The sequence below is a fragment of the Carassius gibelio genome, chromosome B25, assembly GCF_023724105.1.
Source record: "Carassius gibelio isolate Cgi1373 ecotype wild population from Czech Republic chromosome B25, carGib1.2-hapl.c, whole genome shotgun sequence".
In the NCBI taxonomy this organism is placed as follows: Eukaryota; Metazoa; Chordata; class Actinopteri; order Cypriniformes; family Cyprinidae; genus Carassius; species Carassius gibelio.
Genome location: NC_068420.1, coordinates 13,338,384 through 13,349,752, shown reverse-complemented (window position 1 = coordinate 13,349,752; position 11,369 = coordinate 13,338,384). Strand labels below are relative to the sequence as shown.

The 11,369-nt window shown below is 39.2% G+C and overlaps 1 protein-coding gene across 1 annotated transcript in view; it reads left to right on the top strand.

Annotated features, from left to right (window-relative positions):
* Nucleotides 1–1,052: 1,052 nt before the first annotated feature.
* Nucleotides 1,053–11,369, top strand: part of LOC128014011 (serine/threonine-protein kinase WNK1-like) — a 24,945-nt gene continuing 14,628 nt past the window's right edge. The window contains exons 1-6 of the mRNA XM_052597237.1: nt 1,053–1,801; nt 2,925–4,071; nt 7,880–8,052; nt 8,131–8,351; nt 9,804–9,961; nt 10,294–10,382. Coding sequence (XP_052453197.1) covers nt 3,367–4,071; nt 7,880–8,052; nt 8,131–8,351; nt 9,804–9,961; nt 10,294–10,382 — 1,346 coding nt within the window. The 5' untranslated portion in view covers nt 1,053–1,801; nt 2,925–3,366. The remainder of the gene's footprint in view (nt 1,802–2,924; nt 4,072–7,879; nt 8,053–8,130; nt 8,352–9,803; nt 9,962–10,293; nt 10,383–11,369) is intronic.

The window sequence follows — 11,369 nt, the reverse complement described above, 5'->3', positions numbered from 1 at the left end:
TCGTCCAGATTGAACAAAATAGAACAATGTATAGGTAATCTGGAAAAAAAACTGCTTCTAGTATATGCCATGATGTGCCCTATACTCTTAAAACTATCTTTATTAGCATAAAGATACACACATAAAGATGCATTCTTCCTCCCTCCACAGCAGCACGGCAGCGCATGCGCAAATCAGTGCACCGGGTAGCTCTGTGCATAGATATACAGTACATAATAATTTATTATGTATATCTATCGCTCTGTGAATTGTTTCTTCCTGTCAAAGAATTTCCCAACCTCGAGCCAATAGCCGTCGAGTATGAGATCCGACGAAGCATGTGATTTGTTTTAAAGTAGTAAAGAATATGCCCTTCACTAAACGAGTTTTGTTTGATTCTGAGCGAGAACCACATTCTCGTTCGTGAACGAAATGACTGAACTGGTACATCTAGTTCGTGAATGAAATGACTGAACAGGTACATCTTGTTCGTGAATGAAATGAACCGGTACATAGCCTATGTCGTTCGTGAACAAAATGAACAAAGGTATACCTGGTCAGTCGGCTATTTAGCATTTAAATCTCAATCAGCAATCAGCAGATACAAAGAGCAGTTACAGATACAGTGCACATAGCCTACTCTTGTTTTCATATTTAGCATGAAGAACATAACTCCACGTTTAAACCTCGATTTATTAATGTGAATATATCATATATGAACTGTCTGACCAAACAATTAATGTTAATTGTGCAAGAAATCCTTATTTTCCTAATCTTATTTAGACTATTTATTTAATGTGATTATGCACACGTTTTAATAAAGCCAAATCAGTTTTTGTAACAAGTGAATACATTTGTTGAGTTAAGACATAAACCACTCTTTTTCGCCAACTGCTTGCGTATTTGTGTACAGTAATATGAAGAAATGGTCACTGGACGAATCATTTTGGTGAACGAACTGAAAATGAACGAATCTCTTGAAAGAATACAGATTTCCACCACTAGTTCATAGCATTGACGTTTTTGAGTGAACGGTCCCTTTAAAATACGGTAGGCTATGCTACGTTGTTTCTGCAGGCGGCGCTATTTTGCTAACTGTAAAACGTTACTCGTCTCTGGTAAAGACTAGCAGGGGGAGTGGACAGAGTCCGGCTTATTGTTTATCACGAAACCGGTTTGTTAATCTAGCATGTATTTATGCGATGGCGAAAATGTTGGGAATCGATGGCATGCAGATTATGTAGCTTTGAACCCTAAGCATGCAAATCGTATACATCTGTTCGGTATCTCTCGCTGTCAACAATAGAGCCACAAGCGCTCGCTAGCGCGCTGCACCCAAAGCCAAGTTTCACGTCGGCGTAAATGCACATATTATCGAAGCTTTACAAATATTGTTTAGCATCCTGTTGATGTAAATACAGAAACATCTTGCAGTGCATCGTTTGCACGCACGGCGTCATGCAGTAGATGAGTGTACAAGGAAGGAAGATGAATCGAGGTCAGTTGAAAGGGAATAACAAAGAGAACCTGCTCTGCAGTCTCGCGAGCAAGGTTTAGCGGAAGCGGCACGTTGTTGTAGTGTTTGACATTCAACTTCTCTAGAGACGGTTATAGCGGAGGCACAGTAACCGACGTTTAGCCATTTTGTCGGTGTTTTACTTTATATAAATTAAGCTAATCTAGAGACGCCGAGCTGTTCTTTTGCCTCGCGCCGGATAAACGTTATTTCAAATACTGAGCACGCGCGTTTGGGGAATTACCGGTTAAACCTGGAGACGGCCGTTGGTTATTCGCCGATAAGACGACGACACTTAACATTATGGTAAGTTTTTGTTTTAAATGTGTTGACAAAATGGTAAGCAGTGAAATTAAACGTTGTCGTGACTAATATGTATTTATTTACATGGAGTTAACCTTGGTTCTTGTTTATTTATGGTTAATGCCAGATACGATAATTGGAAAGAGATTCACTTAAAGGGATAGTTCAACAAAAATTTAATTTGTTTGCTCATTCATTTAAGTTACACGTCACTGAGTCGTTTATACTCCTTATGACTTAAATTCTTTGTGGAAAACAAGAGAAAGAAATACATTTAGAAATTTGTGTTTATATTTCCCATGATTGTGAATGGGGACGGAGTCTTTCAAGCTTAAAATGTTGCAAGTCGCAATAAAAGTATAATAAAACTAGTCCACATAACACTTGGGCTATTTTCCAGTTCTGCCAGATTCTTACGATAAGGTTAAGAAACTGACAGTGACTTTTGATGAAAAAAATATAAGCTTCACATCTCAAATCATTTCATCTCCCTGTATGAGAGAAAAGACATAACTAACGTTACAGTTTTCAGAATCTTACATTTTGAGTTTCTTGAAACAAAAACAAGTTTTCTACTGTTGAACATTTTTTTTTTTTTTTTTGTTCCTTTTTATTTGAAACCATAGACTATTTTGTGTTCACACATGGCAAGGACAATCTAATTTACTAATCCCTCAGCATATGTTCACTGTCCTGAAGATAGATACTGTTTATTCACTGTCTTGAACAAGTTACTTCAAATTAAAAGCATTATATAGCATTTATTACTTTTGTTGTTTGTTAAAATAGGATCAGAATTATAAAAATGATGAAGTGTTACAGAAATGTGCTATCTGGAAATTGTTTTGAATTTGACGTGAGGGTTAAATGTGAAAAATCTGAGTGTTACTTCCTCCTACACTCTTTATCTAAAAGTTTCAGTATGACTGGTCTATTTTTAAAATAATAAAAGTCATATCCTGTCATTATAGTTAGTGAGAGTAAACTCTTAATAACCTTATTTGAATGGGTTAATATTTGCCTGGTTGTGGAAAAGCCTTGTGTGTATGCAACCATTTAAGTTTAGTGTAAATTTGTTAGCTGTTGCTAACCAGCTTGTTTAAATTATATTTTGTTTCTCTTTCAGTGAATCAGACGCAACCGTTAAACTTTGTGCTCTGGCACGACTTCAGAGTTGAAAGTGATTATAACATTTATCAGCAGGCTTCTGCCCTGCCCCCTCGGGAGATCCCCTATGTGGATTGAATACACCCTGCTGTTTTACACAGGATGGATGAGCTGGATGTGAGGTCTCCTTTTTGTCATCATCATCAACACCACATTTTGATCTGTGCATGGATCCTGCGTTACTTTTATCACCAAGCACTTCCTGTGCTCCTCTCTAATACCTTAGTTTGCAAGAGTATTGACTTTATCTGAACTGCTGTTTTGAGAGGAGAGAGGTTTGGCAATTTTTCACTTGGTTTGAAGCAACCTCGTCTCGTTATCACACATTTATACTGCTTTTTCTTCCATATATGGATAGCATATAAGATTTGAATCTACTTCTCACTCCACTCAGTGGAGAAATGTCAGAAAATCTCAACGACAATATGGTCAAGTTCCTTTCCCCCCCTTCGAAAAACATCAATGGCTCCAGCTCAGACACGCTGGTGGGCGAGCGTCTAGGTGTCGAGGTCCGCCGTCGCCACCACACCATGGAGCGAGAACTGCTGAAGGCAGAGCACCGTTTCTTCCGTCGCAGCGTCATCAACGACTCCAATGCTACGGCGCTGGAGCTGCCCAGCAAGAACGCAATCCTAACCATCTCAGCGGACTCTCACACTCTTGTTTGTGAAACTCCTGTCTCAGAAAGCAAAGCCACTTCAGCCCCACAATCTGAAGGGCTGGTTGCACCAAAAGAGGAGGGTGATGGTGTCAAGACAGCAGTAGAGTCAACGCAGGTGTTAATTGCGAATACCACCAATGTTCTCCCTGCAGAAGCACCATGTTTGGTTGCAGAGTTGAAGTCTAGAGATAGTGCTGATGCAAAACGAGAGGATGAGAAAGAGGAGGATGAAGAAGGTAAAGACAAGGCCCGAGCTAAGACAGATTTGCGGGACACGAAGGCAGAGCTAGAAGACAATGAGGAAGTTGAGACAAATGCAGTCGGGACATCGCTGGATGGCCGCTTCTTGAAGTTCGATATTGAGATTGGACGTGGTTCTTTTAAGACAGTCTACAAGGGTCTGGATACTGAAACCACAGTGGAGGTGGCATGGTGCGAGTTGCAGGTATGTTTCTTGTATTTTTGTGCCTTAAGTGGCTTTTCAGTTAGGCCAGAAACCAAGCCAGCCAGTAACATAATTATTTATGAGTAGGACGTCATAGCTTTTGACAGCTAGGATAACAAAGTGCAACACTTGACATTGTTGGCACTCTTGATCTGTCCGCTGATGGTGGTAAATCACTATCTGATCTGCTCAACTGCGACTAAAGTGTACTATCTCATTCTCTGAAACCTACAACCCTGTCTCGCAGTATTTCCAGTATATCACCTTTAAATTACAGCCTTATGACTAGTTAGTTTGATTTTAACTTTAATGCCCCACCTACACCTTTCCAAGAGATGTGTCATCAGCTTGTATTGTTCGTGTTTAATTTTGCTTTATTATCTCTTTAGAAATAGGAAACACTTTGACTAGTCTTTTTGTCACACCTCTGAAGCGGCTCACCTCTGACACTTAACACATCTGGCATTTGGCCTCTGTCTTTATAACTGTTGTTTTCTTTGGCCGAAGCCCTGGCATTGTAGTATCATCTCTGAATAGAAAATCCTCATTTCCTAATTAGGTTATTCTAGACCACCAGGTGTGTATTGGAAGGTGTGTGGCACATGCAGTAAATCATAGGTAGTGTTTATTTAAGGTGTATTTTGAGACTGGCTAATTGCAGTGGAAGCCTGTTTCCATGTCAGAGTAAAAAAATAATAATAAATTGCAATTTTACAGTGTTATGTCATTTTTTGGAATTACATTTATATCATGCATTTGTGAATTAACACTACAGTGTTTTTCAAAGAAATCTCACAGATGTGCTCACAAAGGCTGCATTTACTTGCTATGCTGTTTCATATTTTAAACACAATTTACTTTGTTTTATTTGGAGACAGAACCAGTTTTCAGCCATTTACCCTTTATTTTAGTCTTATTATATGTTTTATAATTAGTGAACCGTGAGAAACATGGGCTTTTAAACATTTTGCACTCGTTCCACTTTATTGGTTTATGATATGATAAAAGCATGAGTAATGTCTATGTGGTGTGCTTGCACAGAGAGCATGTTGACGCTGGCCAACTACATAGCAACAACACCTCTTTTGGAGAATCACCAGCTCATCAGTTGTGTGGCCCACTTCTGAGAAGTCTGTTTGCATACAGAGACCTCCTTCAATTTGTTTTCATCTTGTAGAGGTCGTTTTTTTATGTACCGATGTGCCACATATAGGTGTGACTTCAAAAGTGGGTCAAGTTCAACAACCAAAGCAATTGTAATCTCCTGTGTGAAGTATGGTGAGCTGGTTTGCCAGGGCTTGACTCTGCTACTGCTGCTCTCCACCTCCTGCTGTCTTTTCTTTTGCAGAGCGATGATGACGAGGCAGCACCACGTGAGCTGCACTTCTGCTCATGGCCCTCAGGCGTAGCCAGCTCATACACTGGGCCTCTCTCGTTCTCTCTAGCTTTCAGCCTCGCTTTACTTTACTTTTTTCACATTTCATGTGTCGCCGTCTCTATTTCTGTCTCCCGGCCTGTCTTGTGTGTTAGAACGGTATGTGTTAGAAGCTGCAAGTTCATCCTGCTGCAGAAAAGGGAAGGGCCTATGTATCTCCACCACAAGGCCATCTGTCTCCTGCGTCTTATGCTAAACTCGGGGATGTTCCCCTCCCACATTTCTCTCCTTCACTTTCTCACATGCTAAACACATTTGAACAATATGTAGGTCACCATAAAAAGAAAATGAAAATGGATCTCAGATGCTTCTCCTTTTTACAGAAGTTCCCTCTGCGTCCAACTCGATTTACCACATTAAATACTCCGGTTATACGCTTAAGCCAGATAACCGAGTCATCATTGTGAGTGCATACCACTGACTTTCAATCAACTGCTTGAGTTTCATTCCAGTTGTCCTGCATTTGCCTTTCGCCCTGCATTTGCTCCCTTTAACAGTCCCCTCTAAATCTATTTAATCTTCTGCAGTAACCTTAAACTGATTGAAGATTTATTTTCTCAGTTGACACACTTTGTACTGGGTACACCTGTGTATTTTTAAACCATTTTAAATGTTTTAATTTAAGTTAATTGTTATTTTTAATAATGTTATAAAAAAATGTATTCTATTTCTGACTGCTTCGCGTTACTGTAACTCTTCTTGAAGGTTGGAAATGCTGTAAGTGTTAGAATCGCTTAAGTACAGCCATTCGTTTACAGTAAATATATCTTCAGTACCTTTCAAAAGTTTGGGATCAGTAAGTGTTTTTTATTTTATTTAGCAGGAATGCATTCAATTGATTAAAAACAACAGAAGTTTTTGTTAAGTCTTTACTATTTCAAATAAATCCTGTTCTTTTTAACTTTGTTCATCAATTTAAAAGATGTGTTTCCACTACACAAATTATGCAGTGCAGCTTTTTTCAACGGATAATAAAAAGAGTAAGAAGGTTCTTGAGCAGCAATTTCACTTTGCCATCACAGAATTACTGAATTATTGATATTTCACAATATTTTTGTATTTTTAATCATATAAAGGCAGCACTGATGAGCATAAGAGACTTTTCAAAAACATTTCACAAAGCATGTGACCTCCATTTGTTCACTGATTAACATTACAGACTGATAGAGGAGCGTTTGAATGTCCAAACTAACTGTGCAGCCCCTTATAAGCACCAAGACCGTTGCACGCTATCCCAGCCTCCTAAACTAGCTTTGTCAATTTTAAATTAATTGTTAAATGTGTTTCCAGGTCATTTGTTTTTCAGATCCTCTCACTAATCCTAATTCCTTATCTCCTGTCTGAAGTGGTATGTGCCCTCACACATGAGCTGGATTCATGCCAAGAGCTTTAACCTCATACTGGAGTTCAGTGTGCGGGCTGCCTCTCCTCTGGGGAAATGCTCCCACGCATCACTGGCCTAGTCCCATAAGTGCACCACTATCTGTTATAGTGTGGGGTGCAAACCAGAGTCCCCCTTCCTGTAACCCACATCATTCAGCACTGAAATTGTTAATTGTACACATGCGAGTGATAATCACAGAAGTTTTAACCATAACTTAGAGCGAATGCCCGTCCCTACTGGGCTTGGCAAAGGCTTCTCATTCCAAAAATGGCAGCTGACCGCACCAAATGTAGGTCAACTAAGAATCACCAGTTGAAATTAGTGCATTTTTAAAACATAGTCAGACACAGACTGCAAAACGGTCACACTGCTGGATTGGGTTTGAGCCAAGCACTTTGTAGTTTCATTGTAGATTATATTATTAGTGCTGCACCATCTACTTTGATTGCAAACAAGATTTTTGCATGCAGCACTATTTCCCTCTTGGTGAAACCACAATTCAGCACACTTTTTTTTTTTTCTTATCTTCAAAGAAAAGAGCGTGCACACAGAGTTGCTGAAAGCAGTTGGTTATGAGGATGTTTTGTAAGAAAGGTGACTATAAATCGAGTTAAAGCACAGCAGTTCTTATGTAGCATCTCCTTTTTTTTTTTTAAGTTTTGAAGAAAAAAATGTTCCCTCTCTTATCAGCCACATTGATACTTAACATTTATAAGTTTAGAAGTTTTCTAAACAGTGCAAATAAAAAAATGGCAGAAATTTCGCAAGCAGTCATTTCAGTAGGAATCTGAGACTTTAATTTAAGAGAGAAACACTTTCTCGTGCAACTTTCATATCAGTTATTTATGCAAATTTCCACTTTGACCAACAGAATGCTGCTTATTTTGAAAGTGATTTCTGTGTGAATTGTGGTTCTTTTCTTGCTGATGAAATTTTGTTAATGTGATCTTACCTTTTATGCTTAAAAAAAATATGAAATTTTTTTTCAGGATCGCAAGTTGTCCAAGTCAGAGCGGCAGCGTTTCAAAGAGGAAGCCGTAATGCTGAAGGGTCTTCAGCATCCCAACATAGTACGCTTCTACGACTCCTGGGAATCATCCTTGAAAGGGAGGAAGTGTATTGTCCTGGTGACTGAACTCATGACATCTGGGACACTCAAGACGTAAGTGCTCTTATTTGTTACTGTCAGTTTTTTAGGCTATCACCTGCTATGATTGACTTGTTTTCTGTGGCCTTGAAGGTATCTAAAACGGTTTAAGGAGATGAAGATCAAAGTCCTGCGCAGCTGGTGCCGGCAGATTCTGAAGGGGCTGCACTTCCTTCATACCAGGTCGCCTCCCATCATCCACCGGGACCTCAAGTGTGACAATATCTTCATCACCGGACCTACCGGATCTGTCAAGATTGGAGACCTGGGCCTGGCTACCCTCAAGAGGACCTCCTTTGCCAAGAGTGTCATAGGTACGGTATAAGTATTTGCAACTGCATTATCGCCTCCAAATCAAAAGCCATTCGAATTGTCCGACTCCGTTTTGTGGTTGGGGGAAAGGCAGATCCTTCATTCCATGTTTCTTTTTCAAGTTTCTTTTCTTCTTCTGCTTCTTTTCAAAGCGTGTTTTAATGACAGTGGTGAGAAAGCAGACCACAGCGTTTCCCTGAGCGCTCGAACCGCAGCAAACCAGGGCTCCTGCTTTATGGAAGATGTCTCTTGACACCCTCCTTTAGTTCAGACATAGTCTTTGTCTTTTCTTCTGCCACAATTTCAGGTACCCACAGACAGAGTAAGTAGTTGTGGAGCGGTTATAGGTATTTTGTGACTCGTCTGCAGGGAAACCTGATCTGATCTCGGGATAACACTAGAGCTAGAGCTGAGCCCTGGGTTGGCAGGTACCGTGAGAGATCTTTTGCTCTGGTTCGGAAATTTGTGGTCTGTTTCTTCAGTCAACCATGATTTAATGATGATGATGCTAATGAATCTGTTCATTTTTCCCCCACAAGGAAATGCTTGTTTTCTTTCAGTGTGTCAGTGTCTGGAGCTCAAACCTTAAACTCTCTGCTCATCTCCCTCATACTTTTAGCTTTAAGGTCTTTGTGTTTTTGTTTTGTTTTGGAGCTTTGTGTTTTTGTTTTGTTTTGGAAGCATTAGGCTCTAATTTCAGGTCTCCCCTTATTCTACTTTAAGGATTATTTAGTGTACTGCAGTACAGAAAGTAAGTACACAGAAATGAGCCTGGTAAGTCCACCAGTATTATGTGACACATATCAGTCTGAATCATTATCAGTATGTGAAGTTTGTCTGTGTGAGACCTTTGTCAATGGGTAACTTGGTTACTAGTTCTCCTGGTGCACAGAACATCACTTTTCAGTAAGCTATGGAGTGTAAAATGTTTGTTTGAATTGCTCAACCTTTCCTCTTCACAGGTTAACCCAAAGGTAGGACTTTTTGAAAGGTTTGTTTTCCATAGCTAGTGTTTCGGTTTGGTCTTGTGATAAACTCATCGAGCCCTCTGACCACAGACTTGTTTTAAACTTGCTGTTTGGGCTAACAACAAATATGTTGATTTCTTAAATTCATTCTGTATTGTTTAAAGTCATGTGGTCAGTCCAGGCCTTCAAGTGAGTGCTGTGCACTAGTTTGGTTTTTCGCATACACAGTGCTGCCCTTGAAGGTCTTACACAGAGAAACTTGGGCTTCTTATCATTGCAGTCTAACTGAGGGCAGTTTCCCCTTCCTCTTTTTTTTTTTTTTTTTTACTTTCTATCCCCTTTTTGCTCTCCTTCCCTCTACCTCTCTCTTTTCTCACAGGTTGTGCCCGAGCAGTCTTCAGCAACAGCTTCATCTTCCTCTCACCTCTTCACTGAGAGGGTGTAATAGGGTACTGAGAGAGTTCTGAACCATTCTTTTAATTTAAGGTACCCCTGAGTTCATGGCGCCTGAGATGTATGAGGAGAAGTATGACGAATCGGTGGATGTGTATGCCTTTGGGATGTGTATGCTGGAGATGGCTACTTCTGAGTATCCGTACTCCGAGTGTCAAAATGCAGCTCAGATCTATCGCAGAGTCACCAGCGTAAGTCCACACTTCACCGGCGGAGGAGAGTGTTCCCACACACTCATCCTCCCCTTGTTTGCTGCACTATTTTAGTCTTTTTACCCCCTTTTTTGCACTCTGTGGGGGTGTTTCCTTTCTGCTTTTTTCTCACACAGTGGTAAGTTGGTTTTTTACCTCTACCAGTAAATGCAGAAGCCTTTCACAAATCCAGTACTGACATAACCTGATGGTATCAGACAGATTTAGACTTAATTCAAAATGTAGTATTTTTGAGAAAATCTGGCCCCAAGTTAGAGCCATCTCTGCTTTCTATGCCAGTGATTTGAGTGCTTCCTTTGCTGTGTTTACAGGGGGTGAAGCCTGGCAGTTTTGACAAAGTGGCTATTCCTGAAGTGAAGGAGATCATTGAGGGTTGCATACGTCAGAATAAAGACGAGAGGTGGGCTGACATTTACCAAGCATGAGACCTCAGTTGTCGTATTGTCATAAGGTCTAGTTTTCACAACCTGTTTTTCTTTCTTGTCCACTGGAAATTTGTGGTAGGGTACTTTCAATGTTTCATTGGTTACATCACAGTATAATATTGAACAGGCTATATTTGCCTCATTTTCATTTGTGTCATATGACACAGTGTCTGATTTTGAGATCTATGTTATTACCACACAATTATTGAAAAATGTCTTTAATCCAGTTTTATTATTTATCATTTTATTTTTGTCAAATTTTAGTCATTACTTTTAGTCAATAGTTTTAGCCAAACTGTGTAGTCTTTAAACTAAAATAATCATTAATTGTTCTCTCTTTAGACCAGATCAATTAAGCTTATGAGAAATTAGAATCAAGGACTGATTTTGGAAAAACTTGAATAAATTAAGACAATTTTTATTTTTGGGTGAACTATCCCTTTAAGTGAAAAAGGAGCAACCTAATAACAAAATTGTATTATTATATACAATTGTATTTTTTACTTTTAAAGAAGCACAATAAGACAAATACAATACAGATACAAATTAAACACATTTTTCCAGATACAGTAGGTTTTACTTAACATGTATACATTTATTTAACATCTTTTGTTGGTTAACATTAATGACAAATAGGTATTTAATTTGGAATGCTGTCCTTTTAAAATGGAAGGCATGCATGAAATAATTACACGTTCAGTTTTCACCCACCTGCAAACACTCACTTAATCCATAACCTACTGTATTTACTTAATACAGTAAATTAAATGTTTATAAATTATAAAAAATTGGACTGCTGTGTGTATTTGAGCGCTGAGAACTGATCGTGGACTGTATATGAGAACTGAGGAAGTGGCGAGAGAGAGCACTTCTCAGTATGATTTCGCCTATCCCGTCTAAGTTAATCGACAACGAATTAAAAGTGAAAAAAAAAAAAGTGAAGTGACATTCAGCCAAGTATG